We start from the raw sequence: 17,366 nt of genomic DNA on the forward strand, positions 1-17,366 counted from the left end.
GGCCCTCAACCACACAAATGCCAGCGCCTACCCACGTTACAAGAGGTGCAGCAGCAGGTACAGCACATGGTAAGTTTGCCATTGAGGGGGGTGTCCCTTGGCACGTGTTAACATATTAATATTTTGGGGTAACTTGAGTCTTTCTTATAATTGCCTTTCAGAAAATCCATGCATAGTAGAGGTATCCTCCCAGACTCCTCCCCTGGGCTATGCTGCATCCTGAGCGATTGTCAGCAGTCGCTGAGAGTCAAGGATGACGTCTGTCAGGTTTGATGGGTCCTCAGGTGACTGAGGAGCCCGATTCTAGATATACAGATTTTTCAGCAATGGGGGCATGTTGTTGCGCAGGGGAGTGGGATTCGCAGCCCCAGATTGGTCTCATTCTCCTTCCTCTGCCACCACCGTTCCACCTCAGTATTGACTCAGGCCTCGAAGTGGTGTGTGCCTTGGTGGACCAGGTGGTACCACACTGAACAGTCAGCAGCTTGCTCCTCCCAGCCATTGGTGTCAATCTCTCCATGTTTGAGGGCGACCTTGAGTGTATCTTTGTACCATTTCCTTTGAGCATTGGTCAATGGAGAGCTGGGAAAAGAGAATTTGGTGAGGGAGGTGGTTCTCGGACATGTGGATGCAGCAGCCCATCCATCAGAGTTGATTTCTCAAGAGCAAGGCTTTGATGCTGGTGGATGCCGCTTCACAGAGGACGTTCGCACTGGTCCGGTAGTCCTCCCATTTGATCCCCAGGATTTAATGCAAGCACTGCTGGTGAAAGCTCTCAAGGGTCTTAATGTGGTGTTGGCAGATGGTCCAGGTTTCACTGCAGTAGAGGGTGGTCAGCACGACAGCCTTGTAAATCAGAACCTTCATTGACTTCCAGAGGTCTCTATTATCGAAGACATGTTGTTGCAGCTTGAAGAAGGTGGCATTGGTACAGCTGATCCAGAGCTGGACTTCTTCATCAATGGTAGCCCGTTGAAAGATGTGACTACTGAGATACGGAAAGTGCTCCATGTACTCCAGAGCCTCCCTGTCTACGTAGTGAGGGATCTTCAGCTGACCTGGGAAGGGTTGATTATATATAGGAATCGACAGACATCATGCTTAGAGAAATCTCCCATGGGAGATTTTGTAGCCTGTAGGGGGAAGGCAAAAAAGTGGTTTTGGGAAGATGGGCAAAACCCGTTGTCTTTCTTCCCCTGCAAGACTATTGGAAAATGAGAAATAAAAGAAAATTGAAGATAGAAGATTATAGATAATAGAAATAGAACAAGAAGATAGAAAACAATAGGGTAATGAATAGTAGAAATAGAAGGTCCCATGGTCCAGCTGGCCCCATCCAGTTGGGGAAAAGTTTATTTATGTTGGCTGTTTTTCAATTTTATTTTTTCAAGCAAGAAACAAAAAATAGTATGTTTTATGTTTGCATATTATGTAAATAAAGGTTTATACTATATAAATAAAGGTTTGTAGTAAGTAAAGGTTTTAATTTATAAAGTTCCTTCTGGATGTGGGGCTCCATGAGGGCAGCTACAGCTTCAGGGAGTTGGGGGTATGTTTGGGGAATTAGGGGACTACTGGTTCGCCAGCACCTCTTGCTGCATATGAGTACCAAAGAGATCAGTAGGGTAGATTATATGTGGCTCCCCTGCTGTAATTTACTGTGATTTGCACACTGAGCTTAATTCGATTTAAAGGCTGCCATCCGTAAACAAAGATGTAGCAAATCATTTCGGTTTTAATAAACCTATTTAATTTAGTGAGGATTAAAGAATGACACATGTTCAAGTGCCCCTAGGCACTAACCACTGAAACAATCTTGGTTCTACAGCAGTTGCAGCAGTGATATGAATACTTTTGTATCATTGCAAACAGTAATGTGTGGATGTAAAGTGTGCCAGATTGATATCAACAGTGCCAAACAGCTCTTCTATGGATAGCACATACTGGTTTTCAGTACTACTTCTGCTACAATAGCTGCCATTTCAAGAGCTCATCTTTGTTAAAGCTCTTTCTTTTTTTTAATGGTCTCTGCACAAGAACACTACGTGTTTTTAATAAAGTACTGTCTCACCCTCCTGGCCAGCACAAATATATTAGCAGACACCACTTTTAGAACTTCTGGACAAGATCTAGGTTTTTGTCAGAACTGCACACAACACAAGTCTGGAGAGTTCAATATGGCACAGAGCTAATTTTTTTATTCCTTCAATCTGCTGTATCCAGAGCTCATCTCTGGCATAATAGAGAAAAGAATTAAATTTTTCAGAAATGCCAGGCATTCATTGCTCCTCTTAACTTGAATGGAAGATAGAAATACTTGGTACATCTAAAAATCAGACACAGTGTACTACACTGCATACCCAAAAATCAGTGGCCATTTCTGAAAATGTTAATCACACTATCCCCTCATTGGCAAAGTCCCTTCTCTCCCATACCAAAATCCCCCAGCATTAAAAAGGAATGCATATTAAATGTAAATCTGATGAATGCAATAGCACCTACTGTGCATGTTAAATAAAATGAGGGGTAGTAAATGGGACACATTATCAGGTATGCGCCTTTACTTAGATATTTAGCCTTCAGTGATAACAAAGCCCTTATTAAGGATAAACTCTCAGGCAAATCAACACTTTGTATAGGGCTTGTAACACAAAACTAAACTAAGAGGTGAGTAAGTATGTTAGGATTTAGTTTTATGTGATTAACTTGTTGTAATTAATGAAAAACCTGAAGATACAATCTTAGCTAGAAAGAATTTTAACTGAGCTCCTTTGACTCATCAAACTAGTATTCTGTAGTGGAAGTAGATTCAGCAGTTTGTGACTTGTATGTAATGACCACTTTTCAGTGCAGATGCTGGGAATACTGAAGGGCTAGGCTTTGTCCAACCCAGATGCCAGAAATACCTATTATGTGATTACACTGGTACCTCTGACAAAGTGCAGTGAGAAATGATGCAAAGAATTCTGGGCCATATGCGTGGAACGTGCTTTACAAATATCATATATGGATTTGCCATAATGAAGTTAGCCAGCACAACTGAATTATAGATAGCTTTACTCAAGAGTATCATTCAGATATTGGAGCAAAACTGCTGATGTTTTGAGTACGTCACTGCCTAAACAGCTAAATTGCTAAATCCAGTAAAAGAAAGCTCAATATGGCTTATAAACTACAAATAGTTGAAGCAAAAGCAAATACAAGCAAGTACTATCTGGAGGAACTTGTCTCTACCAGAGTAATGCAGCATTAAGACAAAGAAAACTTGGAAATATTTCGGTGGAAAGAATAAATATATTTTTTCAGGGCACTGCAGGTAGTAATCTGTGAGAACAATCCTCCTTAATTTTCACTGATGACTATTTTCAGGTTTTGAAACATTTCCCACTACTAGTTAATTTCTATTCAGGGCTAGCTACATAGAAATCACTAACACAAAGAAATCAAATGTAATTGCAGTCATAAAAACAAAAAGGAAAAATACAGCAGGAAAGTACTCTTAAAAACATCAATTAGGCAATAAAATGTCTTCAGCACAGGCCGTTTGGTTAGCATCTGGGAATGCTTTTGTGTGCCGCAGCTGGGAAAAGCACCATTTTATGAAGCCTTTTTAGCTAGCAAAACCACTATTTGAATAGATTATTTCTGTTTGGCAGAAAATGTAGTTGACAGCTCAAGTTTAACTGGAACGTAAGTAAAAGAAAAAACCAACAAGATCTTGGGAGTTCTTGAAAATGCACTGAAAAATTAAAAACTTTTAATTTTATATTTGCAGTATAATGAAGGACGTACTTTGGCCTTCCTGCATCAATGAATCGGTAGGAAAATCTAAATTAAAAAAAATGAATAGGGTGCGAGTCAACAGCTAACATCTCCCCACTTTCTGAAGCATTAGTTAGATAGGTATCTTCGCCTCTACATCCTCTGCAAAACCAAGAGACAGAACCAAATTAGTTGCACGTAATGTTTTCCCCAACTAACTTAGGCCACAGGCTTTACAGAAGGGGATGAAGTCATAGACGGTGGGTGGGTTGGGGGAGGTGGTAACTCTAGTGTAATCTCTGACAAGCACCACTCACTTTTTCTGTATTTCAGCATTCTCTATAGGGCAACATTCTAGCTCAGCTACAGCCCTGATCAAACTTCCCTGGCTGTACATTCACCAGGGACCTGTAGTTAGATCTCAACGGATGTTTAACTTGTTCAGTCTGGGCACTGCTATTGGCTTCTTGCCTTTAGAAACACTCCTGAGGTACAGATATGCCATCCAGTTTGCTTTTCTGGGACCCAACTACCTTGAACCTGAGATTAATGCTGGCTCCCCCATGCATCCAATAGCTTAAGCACAATCCTCCTAGAGCTCCAAGCTTGTGGTCACTCAAATTTGGGTTTATCCTTTCATGGGGCACAATAGCTAACAGACAGCCTTTTCATGGGGTTTTCAATGCAGTCACAACCCACTTTAGATGGAACAAAGGGATACCACGCAGATCTAATAATCAAATAAACCCTGAACTCAAAACTTCTCTCCGTCCTCATCGCTGATAAGCGTTCTTCAGGATTTGAGCCGCTGTCCTAGCAGGGGTCCGGACTCCACGCCTAGGTCAGATTTCTTCTCCAAACCACAGAACCTTCCTCCTTTCAGGTTCGGCCACGGAGCTGACATGGGCACCAGGCTGACATGAACACCAGTCTATACGAGCGTATGAAAGTCACCGCTAACATGTAAGCCCGTGGCAAGCCGGAGTCGCTGCTGCAACATTAGATCATCCTTTATTAAACTGTGATACTTTTAACTGAGTGCTGGAGCCACCAGATAAACTGGGAAGAAAGGCGACCTTGCTGGGAAAGGGTTGCAGGGCTGGCTGGGATCTCCTGGCCCATCTAGTCCAGTCTCCTGCATTTGCAGGCTACTGTTTGTCTGACAGGTTCTGAACCAGAGACCAGGGGAGCCTTTTAACTGATGTCACCGAGCAGGGGAGCAGGCCCAGGAAGGGCCGGTTGTATCGGGGTGGGCACCAGGACGGCAGGGTCTTGTCTCAGGACCAGCAGCTCAAACAGGAACTGCAGCCCCTGAGGGAAATGAACCCTCGCCCTCGCAGCGGGGCGCATGGCGGGATATCACGCTGCCATCGCAGAAGGCTGCCCGGGCCAGGCGGGATGCCGCAGGCAGCGGTCAGCCGACCCCAAACCGCTTCACAGGCAGGAGCGCGCACGCGCAGACACTCCCGCCTGTGCCCCGCGCCGCCACTAACTCTGGGGGCGTGGTCCCCTGGCTCCGCCCCCAGACTGCACTTGAGACAAAAGGGGTGGGACCAAGAAACACCTCCTTCCTAAGCCCCGCCCCCTAGGCCAGAGCCGAAGGAGGGGGGCGGCCCTTGAAGCGCCGGTCGGCTTCAAGATGGCGGCCCTGGCAACGGCGGTGGCAGCGGCGGCGTCTGGCCACCAACAGGTAAAGGCCGCGCTAACTCCTGGGTCGCCGTGTGAGCTTCGCCGCGCCCGCTTCTCCCGCCCCAAGCACGAGCCCCGGACTACACTGGTGCCGAGCCGGCGGGGGCGGGGAAAGGCGCTGGACCTGGTCCCGCGAGGGAGGGGTGTGGCCCAAAGCAGCCGGCCCTGCTCTGAAGCAGCGTTGCTGGGGCTTAAATATGAAACGATCGTATTGGAATCTTAAAATGCTCTACGGTATTTGCTGAAAAATATGCAAAAAGGTCTTTGCTATAATTAACTAGTGAGTGCGTGACAACTGGGACATCAGAGTTAAAGCATTTCTTTATTTCGAGGCAAGTGGTTGTAAGAAAGTCCTGGCAGCAAGCCCAGAAGTCAGTTAGGGCTCCTAACTGAGAGCGAGTATTGCATGTGCTGCATGAATAAGCTGCATCAAAAGTGATTGTACATTTTGAACACTTACTGTTATTGATCATACAGGCAACCCCTGCTTAATGAGGTTTCAGTTAGCGCTATTTCGCTATAGCGTTCATTTAGAAGTGATACCCGATTCCCCTGAGCACTCTGCCAGTTACACTGTAGCGCTCTGTGGAATCTGAGTTTCGGCAGCAACGGCAAGTGGAAGGTGAACGAGTGGCAGTGAGTGGACAGGCAGGCATGAGGGCCCAGGGCAGGACAGGCCCAGGCTGGCACATGGTGCCAGAGCAGGCAGCAGGGGGTGGGTGGAGATGAGCAGCTGCAAAAGAGGGAAAGGAACACGGGGGCCCAAGCCTGTGCCCAGGGCCAGTGCTGGTAGGGGCCCACACTTAGGGTGGGGGGCAGGAGCATGGGGCCCGTGCTGGTGTGTGGGGCCTGTGCTGGTGTGTAGGGCTTGTGCCGGGGCCAGTGGAAGCCTGCACCCAGAGCAGGGCGGCAGGGACTGGTGTCTGGGCTGGAGCAGACGGAGGGTGGGGAGAAGCAGCGACAACAAAGGTGAGTAGTGTGGGGCCCATGCCAGTGTCCAGAGCCAGGGCCGGCAGGGGCCTGTGCCCAGAGTGGGGTGGCAGGAGCATGGGGTCCGCGTTGGTGCCCGGCAGCAGTAGTGCCAGTGCCCAGGCTGGCAAGTGGGGCTGGAGAGGCCGGCAGGCAGGCGAGAGAGGTGGGGAGAGGCGGCAGCAGTGAGAAGCAGCAAAGGGCAGCTGGGCATGTGCATGGGACCATGCCAGTGCCCAGGGCCAGGACTGGCGAGGGCCCAGAGCAGGGCAACAGGAACACGTGCCCAGGCTGGTACGTGGGGCCAGAGTACCGGCAGGGGAGTGGGAAGAGGTGACGGCGGGGTGGGCAGTAACTAATTAAACTCTATTTACATTCGTTTTTATGGAGAAATGGGTTTCGCCTAGTGCAGTTCTGCTTAACGCTCAGTTTTTCTGGAACCAATTAAGAGCGCTAAGTGGGGTTTGCCTGTACATTTGTACAAGGGGAAATTATTGTACAAATACAATAATTATTATGCACCTGGCAACACCACTCCGTGGGGCTGTGCAGGGCTTGGCAATTTGACAGGGCAGAGGAGGGCGTTGAGCACCTCTGAAGTAGATGACCTCTGGAGGTCCTTTTCAGCCTTACCTCCCTCTGAGCTGTACTAGGGCGGGGTTGGATGTGCCTCATGCAGTGCATGGGGTTAGGCCACACACCTGTGGGCCAGATGGTTCATCTCCATGGGCTAGATCTGCAGAGGGAATTATGACAAGAAGCACGTGCTGAATTTATTTGGTAGTTTCTTTGGCTTGTGGTGGTGTATTGGCATGCTGGCTCAGCCCTGGGGGTATCTACGGTTGATATCATTATTCTAGCACCATTAAGCTCTTTACAGACTAGCATAAAGGTTCGGCCCCTGCACCAGCACCTTGCAACCTAAAGCAGTGACTTTTTTTTTTCCTCAACCAGGGTGCTGCAAGATCCTTTTAAGGGTGCCACAGGGTGGCATGTAATATTAGCACCGTTAAGTGCAAACATCTATATGTGTCATAGAGTCATAGTCATAGAGAAGTAGGGCTGGAAGGGACCTCCAGAGTCCAACCCCCTCCATAAGGCAGGATCAGCCCTATCCAAACCGTGCCCCACAACTGTCATCTAAATTCTACATACGAGTGCTGTCAATCTGACACAGCACAGATTTAACACCCTAACCTGCCAAGGGTAAAGCAAAGGAACCAGGGAGCCAACATTCTGCTTCTCTAGAATGTGATCAATATGTGCTCAAGAGGCCTGGGTAGAGGGTTATGCCCCCTGCTACAGAGGAAGGCAAAACCCTCCATAGCCCATACCAGTGTCACCCTGGGATATATGATTTGCAAGATGATCCCAGAGATTTCAAATTGGAATCCCTGGTGTTGAAAACATTCCTAGCTGTTGTGGTCTGAGTTCTTTGCAACAGAAGAATTACTGTGTTATTTTTTTGCATAGTCAAAAAAAAAAAAAAAAAAAGGAAATGGAAAAAAAAAAAAAAAAAAAAAAGGAAATGGAAGTAAAGAGGTACTTTCCATGGGGTTCCTTGAGCCTAAAAAAAAAAAGGGGTTGAGATCCACAACGCAGGGGTTTCAAACTCAGCTGACCCTGTAAGCTGGATCAGGCTGTGTGCAGATTGTCGGACCAATTTTGCACATTTGATCCAGCTTAGAGGGCCAGTCCAGACCAGCCCCAGATCCAACATGCAGGGGTAGCTCAGTGTGGGCATCACATACAGCATATCCTAGACTGGCCCCACATGCTGCATGTAACCCATGCAGGCTCCAGCCCTATGTGCCATGTATAACCCAGACCAGTCCCATGTGCCACATGCTGCACGGCATGGAGTCAGTCTGGGATGTGCACTGCATGTGGCACGCATGCCAGATCGTCTTGGCACTGCATCTGGATTGCATGGCTGGTCTTTGGGCCTGATGCAGACTGCCTCAGATTCAGTGTATAGGGCTGATCCAGTAAAAGCTCTGCATGCAGTGTGCTGCCCCCTGGTCTGGCCCTGTATGTCTTGTGCCTGGCACACCCCAGACCAGCCCATGCGCTGTGTTCATTGTTCATGTCGGCTCCAGCCTCCATGCAATGAACAGTGTACGCAGTATGGGTTCTGTGTGCCACATGTTGTGAACAGCAGGGCCAGCGTATGGCACGGGCAGTGCATGGGGCAGGTCTGAGACCCACAGGCAGCACTGCGAGCTGGATGATGTGGTTCCATGAGCCAACCATATCTTTGACACCCCTAACCTAGGGGATCTATAAAATACCAATGAAGAAGCTGGCAGGGATGAAAGCTTTTCAATGAAGCAGAGTACACATCTTATTTTTATATTTTTAGTGGACATTTATTTGTCTAAAAGGACAAATACAAAAGGAGAGTGACCCTTAAAGAAGAAAAAAGGGGCTTTTTTTAAACCAGGGTAATACTAATTACATACTTATTAGGTACTCTTCAGCTGATAGTTAAAAAGAATTAAAAACTGGAATGCCCTGCCTCTGTTGAGTTGATTCTTTTTAGTCGCACCTTTGGGTCGGTGACGAGTGTCTTACAAGTTCTCTGCTTCTTTTCCCCATAGCTTTCCAGCATAGAGAACTTGTGCTGTTTTCTTGGGTTAACAAGGCCTTAATCATTTTAGTTGTGGCTACTGCACGTGGAAGACAAATGTCTTGTTTATCTATGCCAAGAAGTTCTTGATTATTAGGGTTGTTTTTGCCTATAGAAAAGCTAACTCTTACTAAACTTGCTGTGTGGTGGTGTTGGTGTTAGGTGGATATAATCTGACGAGGGAAATATGTACTCAGCACTGATTGAATCAAGTGAGTACAGATGGGAGAGCACAAAGAAATAATGATCGGCAGTGGTCTCAGCTTGGCAACTGCCTATATAGCACATGCTTACTATACATCAGTAGGGATTGCAAAATTGTACGCTAACTCACCAATAGTTAATGGTAATATTGGGAATATTCAAAGTTGTTTGTAAGTAATTACAAAATTTGGAAGGTATATTAAACCTTATGCTACAAGTTTTTAACCACTTCCTAATTTCTGGAGCTCAGATGAGATCTTTTTGGGTAGATATTTTCCTAAGTACGCCTCATGTCAGGTAGTAACACTTTTCTTTGAAGCTTCTGGTTTTGGTCATGGTCAGAGGCAGAATATTGGGTCTGATCCAGTACTGCAAATCTTGTGGCATGCAGTGATTTGGTATTTTACTATATTTCTTTAAAAAAAACATATTACAGTTTTCAGTTTGTTTTCTTAGTGCAGTATTAAACCACTATGTGGCTATTTAAAATAATTTGAATTACACTGAAGTTGTACTTTTAAATTGGGTTCATGCTAGGTCTTTTATCTTACCTTATTACCAGTGACACAAATAAGTTTTTAAAACGCTAGAATAGTTTAAGTAATAAAGAGTGCTGCATTTTGTGTTCTGTACAGAGTGATAGCTGCTTCAGTACTCCAGGTGCTCGTCAACACTTTCCGTTTCAGAACTGGAAGATGAAAGCTGAACAAGTTAAGAAAGTTGAATTCATAAGAACAGCAGAGAAACTGAAAAACCAGTAAGTTAAAAATTGTCTGCATAAATGTATATTGTATAGTGTTGTTTTGGGTGATAGACTTCTGAGGTGATTTCAGATTAGTTGCTAAAACAGTAAAGGGGTGTTACTATCTTAGAATGGGGCAGGCAATTATTTTGGGCAGAGGGCCTCTTGATGAGTTTTGGCGAGCTGTCCAGGGCCACATGGGTAGCCCCAGCCCCTGGTTGCCGTCTTGGGACCGGAAGTCCCACCCTCTAACCCCTGACCTTTGCCACCAGAAGTCCCTCCCCTTGCCCTTGGAAGTACTCCTTTTGGAGAGGTGGCCTTAGAACCTGACCCCTCCCACAAGCAAAGACCCATCCCATCCCATCAGGCCGCAGACATCAAAAACTGGCCAACCCTCCACCCATCACTGGTGCCAGCATGACCTAGTCCTGACTCATTCCTGCCTGCCCCCACTCCCTTCCCCTGTGGCACAGCAGAAGCCAGCCCAGGTCCCCTCACCAGCACAGCACCCTCCAATGCTGTGGGAATGCTCCCATCCTGAGCTGCAGGGGGCTCAGCCACAGTTTTCCCTCCCTGGTGCGGCCCGGCCGGCCCATCCCATCCCATCCCATCCCACCCCCTATCAAGCAGTGGCTTCCCCACGTGCTGCTGCACTTTCCCTCTACCTACACCAGCTGGTCCCAAAAGGCAGGAGGCTCCACCGCCACTTCTGCTGGCCAGTGCCAACCCAGCCGTGCGTCCCCAGCAGCACATGGGAAGTCAGCTTCAGCCGCATGCTGCTCCGGATGCAACAGGCTCTGCCAGTTGGGCACCAGCCAGGAAAAGTGGCATGTAGCTGAAGCTGGCTTCCCATGTGTTGCTGGGAATGGGAGGAGCCTGGCTGGGTCGGCACCGGCCAGCAGAAGCAGCAGCAAGCACGCACATGTGTGTGCGCGCACCCCCCTCCCCGAGCTCAGCAGGTCAGTTGGTGGGGGGAAGTAAGGGGTGGAGGCCAGATCGAGGCCCCTGCAGTAAGGGATGGAGTTCAGGAGCAGCCCGGTAAGTGGGGCCCTGGGTGAGTGGTGGGAGGATTGAGCCCAGGTGGGTCATCCAGTCATCTGGGGGTGGGGGGAAAGGGCTCCTGCTGCTGTGTGCACCCGGCAGAGGCCCCAAGGGGCACGTGCCCCCCATCAGTGCCCAGTGGAGGCAGATCCTGCTGTGGGCTGGGCTTTGTGCCAGTGGAGTGGCCCGATGCCACGTGTGTCCAGCTGCTCCCAGGCCAGCTGCAGCGGAGCTTGGGGTGCAAAGCCCAGCCCACAATGGGAACTGCCTCTGTGGCACGCAGATGGGGTGGGCATGTGCACTCCCCAGCTATCAGGGCTGGAGCAGGGGCAGGCCCTGCACAGCCAGGGCGGGGTAGGATGGAGCTGTGAGCAGCTTGTCTGGAGGAGGGAGCGTGGACCCCAGGAGGGCGTGGAGGGGGTGGCGCTGGGATTGTGCAGGGCAGGGTGGGGCGAACTGCAGCTGCCAGCTGGGGCCAGGTTGTTCCTGGTGGAGGCTGAGGCTGCATGGCAGTGGTGCTGGGAGCGGGGCTATTGGGGTGTGCAGTCACACAAATTCGCTGTAGTCCTCTCAACCCCGATCCCAGTGCCACCACTGCCCAGCCTGATTGCGGTCCCCAGTCTCTGCCAGGAACAGCCTGGTGCCGCCTCCCACCCCCTCCCCCCTACTTTAGGGCATGGGGGTCATGTGCCCCAGATCTGTGTGGGGGAGGGCACGCTGCTGCTGTGGGCAGTTGCTGAGAGGCAGTGCTGGGCTGTTCCCAGTAGAGGCTCGGAGTTGTGGTTGGGCTGGGCGGTGGCAGTGCTGGGAACGGAGTTGGGAGGGCTACAGCCACTTTTCCGGTGGCTGCAGCCCTGTTCCCAGTGCTGCTGCCGCATGGCCCCAGCCTCTGCTGGGAACAGCCCGGCCCCAGCTGCAGCCCGCCCTGCCCTGCCCTGCCTTGTATAATTTCAGGGGCACTTGCCGCCCCTCCGGGGTGGTCCCCCTTCCCCTCCCCCCCCCCATGAGCCACTCATGGCTCCATCCTGCCCTGCCTGTTGGGGGAGGAGTAGGGGGGGCTGTAGATCGAAGCCCCAGTGGTGAGAGAGGGAGTGGGGCTAGGGCTGGGTCATCTCCCCTTCCCCCACAGCCTTCCTGCTGGGGAGTCATGCCCCCAAATACTGTTTTCTTCCTCTGCCTCAGTCTGTACCCTCCTCTTCCCTCCCCACAGACTGGCCTGCTGGGTGGGGGGGAGGGGTTGGTGGTGGCACAGGGTAGATCTTGGGTTCCTTTTAAATTCCAAAAGTGATCTTCGGCTTAAAAGGGTTGGAGACCACTGCTTTAGGGTATTCTGGGACATGAGTGTGCTCTCATTCTCTGCTGTTGATACTGGTTCACTTTGCTTGGAATAATTAAATATAAACCAGAGAGAAGGTATCTCAGTATCCTCCTGGTTAGAGCACTCACAAAGGAGGGAGCTGGTCCTTGAACCTCTTGCAGTTGATCCTGGGCTGCGGGGGGAAGGGGCTGAGGGAGGAGACTTATATTTCACTTATTGGTCCACTAAATATTTCACTATTTTATATTAAATATTCATCAGAGTGGAGCTAATAACCCAGGTCTCCCTTCCCCCTGCTGAAGTGAGGCCCAATGAAAAAACAGTTGTTCCATGCAAAGTAGGACAATTTCAGTGAGAAAACCTGCACCCTAGAATACTCAGTAGCTTCATTCTTTTAGAACAGTGATTCTTAAGCAGACTCCCAGACACCATGGAGTGCTGCCTGATCTTTTGAAGGGTGCTTGAAAAAAAAAGTAAAGTGTTAGGAGATAAACTAAGTAGATAAGAGCAGACTTAGGCTTGTTCATGTCTGTATGATGCTACTGCAGCACTGTAATCTGTAAATTATTTTTGAAATTCAGTGCCTCACAATTCACAAAAGCTATGGAGGGGTGCCAGGGGTACAAAAACATTAAGAATCATTGTTCTAGAAGGTGGCAGAGGTACATTCAAGTTAACTTCAGGCAGGGGAAGGATTGTTTGAAACGTGTCTCCAGCATCCTTTGTTAGTGCGCTAACCATTAAGCTATTGTTTAAAAAGGAGCAACACCCCCTTCTCCAACTGTATTTTGTGAGTATAGGCACCTAATTTCAGGAAAGGGTTCATAACTGTGATTCTTCAGCAAAAGCAGGTGCCTGAGTATCATCTGGGCATTTTCTACTGGCTGATTCAGACAGCTGCTCTGTCAACTGTGATAATAGCTGGTGGCTGTGGATACCATTCCTACAGTATATTTACATGGCAGTCACAAAAGTGCTTTAAACTAGCTAGTTCAGGTACCAGTCCCAGCCTGGCTGTGGCAGTGCAGAGCTCAGCATAGGGATATTTCCTTTGTTACTATGATTCTTAGGCTCTTAATTTCCAAAAAAAAATACAGACGTATATTTGTGCCGAACTCTGGGCATTGCGTTCCACTAGGTGGCAAAGCCCCTAAGTTAGGCAACTTTCAATCTTTGTGTGGCTGTAGTCCAGAGCTGCGCAAAATGGTGGATCCAGCTGGTAGCCAGACTCCCATTTCCCAGCAGCCCTTGCCTACATGGTTGGGGCTAATCTCCATGGAAACCCTAGGCTGCACCTGTGCTGTGATAGCTCAAGGCTGGGATCTCCATGGAGACCTGCCCCAGCCGTGCTGGTAAGGCGCAGGGCAGGGAGCTGCTCAGGAGCCGCTGGGATCATGTGGCAGGAGCAGCTTGGTCCGGGGCCAGGGCAGAGCGACAGTACACAGTCTACATGCTCTGGGCAGGGGTGTGCAGGCAGCAGATCACGGCTGTGCCCCAGCTCGGTACCAGGCTGTCACCACTGCAAAGAACCGGGGCAGAGCTGTCCTCCGCTGCCTGTGTGCCCCTGCCTGGAGTGTGCAGGCTGCAGATCGTGGCTCTGCCCTGGCCTTGGACCAAGGTACCCCTGCTGCAAAATCCCAGTGACTCCAGACAAGCCCCTTGTCCTGCTGTGTGCCTTGTCAGCACGGCTGGAATCAGTCTCCATGGCAGCCCAAGCCTTGCACTATCACTTGCGCAGGTATGGCTGGGGTCTCCATGGAGACTGGCCCCAGCCATGTGGGCAGGGGCTTCTGGGAAACGGAGTCCACTACCAGCCCACGGGCTGGACTTTGCCTGCCCCTGTCTAGCTCTGAGTGTGAGACCTGGATCCAGAATCTGGAATCCTTTAAGTTTTGCTATATTGTTGACCTCATAAAGTGGCAAAGTTCATCTGTCAATAAATCTACAAAAGAACTGTCACAGCCAAGTTAGCCGTTTCTAGCATTAATGTCTGCATAGCTCTCATTCTTGTTTAGATCACTTATTTATTGTAGAAGTATTTGGAATGTGGTAGAACCTGGATAATTGTAGGATTAGATTTATTGGGCCTTTTGAGGATGAGCATTTGCAAGCTAACAGGATATATACAGCTTTAAAAAACAGCTTTGTGGGACTACTGCGGTGCTGTAGCCCAGTGGAGAAGCTGCCTGCTTACTTTAAAACAGGTTTCTGAGGAAAGGACAAGCCTTGCAGCTGTTTGTTGCAGCATTTATTTCAATGGATGCTGCAAGTCATTAGGATATGACTGATTCATGTTCTGCTGTACAAGCAAAGATTTTTCAGCAAATTTGAAGCAAATTTGTCAGTTTACACTAGAGCTCCATCTGTGTCTGCAGTGGCGTTGGTGCAGCTAGTTTCCCAGCTCTATCCCTGCTATGCTCCACTTCTTAGTGATGGCTATTGGTAAGGGTTTTTGGCACTATGGAGGAACATCAGGAAAAATAAATAAGAAACAACATAAATAATGTTTCATTGGGGGGAAAAAATGTAAATATAAATTGAACCCTAAAGGAATAAGCTACTTCAAAAAATAGAAATAAACAATGTTAGCAAGTCAGAGGTGCCATTAAAGGAAAAAAGTACTTACCCTCCCCCCATGCATACATATAGTTTTATTATATTACTATCAGACATTACTGTAACAACGTCAGTTACACTGGTGTGATTCATTAGCACCTTCAGGGCACCAGATATTTAAAATGGAAAACAGAGGAAGAAACAGAGAAGAATGAAATGACATCAGACCCATAAATACGTGGCAGTTAGCCCAAGTTTTCCATCCAGGTAAATCTTGGGTCCCAAAGATGCTTTTGCTATGCTCAAAACATTGCTGGTTTCCTTCTCTTTCATTCCCTACAGTAGTAGTCACCAACTAGTGGATCTTGATCTACTGGTAGATCTCAAAGCCTCTTGTGGTAGATCTGAGAGCCTCTTGGAGTCTATCTGAGGCTGGGGTTGAGGTCTGAGTGCCTGCCTGCATGCACACGTGCCCCCCATCCCAGCAGGTCAGTCCATGGGGGAAGGAAGGAAGGGGCCTAGATCAAGGCCCCTGTGGTGAGGGATTGCCACTGAGGCAGGAGGGGGTAAGTTGAGTGGGGCCCTGGCTGGGTGGGACTTACCTACTGGAGAGGTGTGCCCCACAAATAATTTTGTCTTCCTCTGCCTTAATCTGTTCTTCACCACAGACTTACCTGCTGGGCAGATTTACCTTATTTATGCTTATCTGAAGGAACAGCCTGCTTCTTAGTCTTTTGTTCATCATTAATGCTAGTTACATTGTTATTTAGGGTATGTTTAGGGTGCTGGGGCCGTGCATTGTGGCTAAAACATGCCCTTCTCCAAGCATGACCCTACTGTCCACTTCTGCTGACCTTCCAAACTTGGTAGCGTGCTGTAAAGCTGCTCCAGTGGCTCTTCCCAAGCAGAATAGGAACTGTGGACAAAGACCCCCACGGAGCTTCATTGGTGTGCTGCAAGATTTGAAGCATATCAGTGGGCATGAGTGAATGGAATGTGTTGAAGAAGCCTGACCAGGACATGCTGCCACCAGGACGTAGTTTCCTTTGATTGCCTTGCTTCTAATAGCAGCCGTGAACTTGGCAGGTCCTAGGCAGTTTCAGGACTACTAGTAGAACAGCTGTAACAGCAGTGCTGCGAGGATGAACTGCTGAATCCACACATGGTAAGCAGTGTTCTGCTTAAACGCCCCCTGTAGGCTGCTTAGATTGTATTAATACTCCCATTACCCATACGAGGTAGGGAAATACTGCTGTCCTTTTTTTACAGTTTAGAAAAAGGAGTCTGAGTGATTTGTCCAGGGTCAGACAAGGGTTGTGTGGCAGATCAAGGACTTGAACCCATGTCTACACAATTTCCAGATTATAGTTACAGATTCTTAGCTTCTTGGGAGATTGGGCTCCATGTGCCTCCAGATTCCCCAGTCCTCAATATCCCGGGCCCCAGGACAGTCTGGTTCTAAGACAGACCACAAGGCAGCCCATGAGGTGGACCCCAGAGTTCCAAGTAGATCTGGAAAGAGGGTGGAAATTACATTTAAAGAGAAACTTCTGGTTTTCTGTTCCAAATAAAAACATTATTTTATTTCAAATTTGGATTTTAAAATTATGAGTGCACTGATAAATATTTTCTTGGCCAGTAGCAATGGCCGATTATTAATCAGCCATACCGGCTGATACTGATCTGATGGCTGATTTACAGGAATGCAGCCTGGCAGCTTGAAGAGCAGCGTCCTGTCGGTAAGTCTGTGGGAGGGAAGAGAAGTACAGGGGGGCGGGGCAGATTGAGGCCCCGGTGGTGAGGAAGGGAGTGGGGCAGGGGCAGGCACTGTTTAGACAGGGTGGTGAATGTGATCCCAGGGTAGGGCGTGGGGTAGAGGTGCAGGTGGCTCGTTGGTGGGGAGGGGGGCTAGGGAGGATGGTTCCCTGCTGCTGTGCACACCCCTAGGGGAGGCATGGGGGGCATGTGCTGCCTGGACTTGTGTGCAGGGCAGGGGTGGGCTTTCCACTGGGCTTGGGGCCAGGGGCTGTGTTGGTCTCTTCCAGGCGTGGAGGGAGATTGGGCCAGGGCTGCAGGTGGGATGGGCAGTGCTGGGAGGAGTGGCTATGGAGTGGGCAGTAGCCCCCCCCCCCCAAAATTCCTCGTAGCCACCCCTCCCACTGGTGCTGCCACCCACCCTGAGCGCAGCCCTGGCCGAGCACCCTTACTGGGAAGAGGCTAATGCAGCCCCTGGCCCGCCTTTGCCTTGCACATAAATCTGGGGGGCACATGCCCCCCATGCCTTCCCCGCACTCCTTGGACAAGTCACCTGCAGCTCTGCCCTGTGTCCTGTCCTGGGGTCTCATTCACCACCCTGGCTGGGCAGTGCCTGCCCCTGCCTCACTCCCTCCCTCACCATTGGGGCCTCGAACTGCCCCTCCCATGCCCTTTCCCTCCCCTCCTGCCCTTTCCCCTCA

The 17,366-nt window shown here is 49.1% G+C and overlaps 1 protein-coding gene across 2 annotated transcripts in view; it reads left to right on the forward strand.

Moving 5' to 3' along the window:
* The first annotated feature begins 732 nt into the window (after positions 1–732).
* The window catches only part of CCDC112 (coiled-coil domain containing 112), a 33,571-nt gene continuing 16,937 nt past the window's right edge, over positions 733–17,366 (forward strand). The window contains exons 1-3 of one of the 2 annotated variants that reach the window (XM_019555201.1): positions 733–985; positions 5,378–5,452; positions 9,889–10,010. In XM_019555201.1, coding sequence (XP_019410746.1) covers positions 5,402–5,452; positions 9,889–10,010 — 173 coding nt within the window. In that variant the 5' untranslated portion in view covers positions 733–985; positions 5,378–5,401. Of the gene's footprint in view, positions 986–5,368; positions 5,453–9,888; positions 10,011–17,366 lie in introns of those variants that run through there. The other variant, XM_019555200.1, reaches the window with a different exon arrangement.

Source organism: Crocodylus porosus, unplaced genomic scaffold (genome assembly GCF_001723895.1).
Source record: "Crocodylus porosus isolate Cpor-Errol unplaced genomic scaffold, CroPor_comp1, whole genome shotgun sequence".
NCBI lineage: Eukaryota > Metazoa > Chordata > Crocodylia > Crocodylidae > Crocodylus > Crocodylus porosus.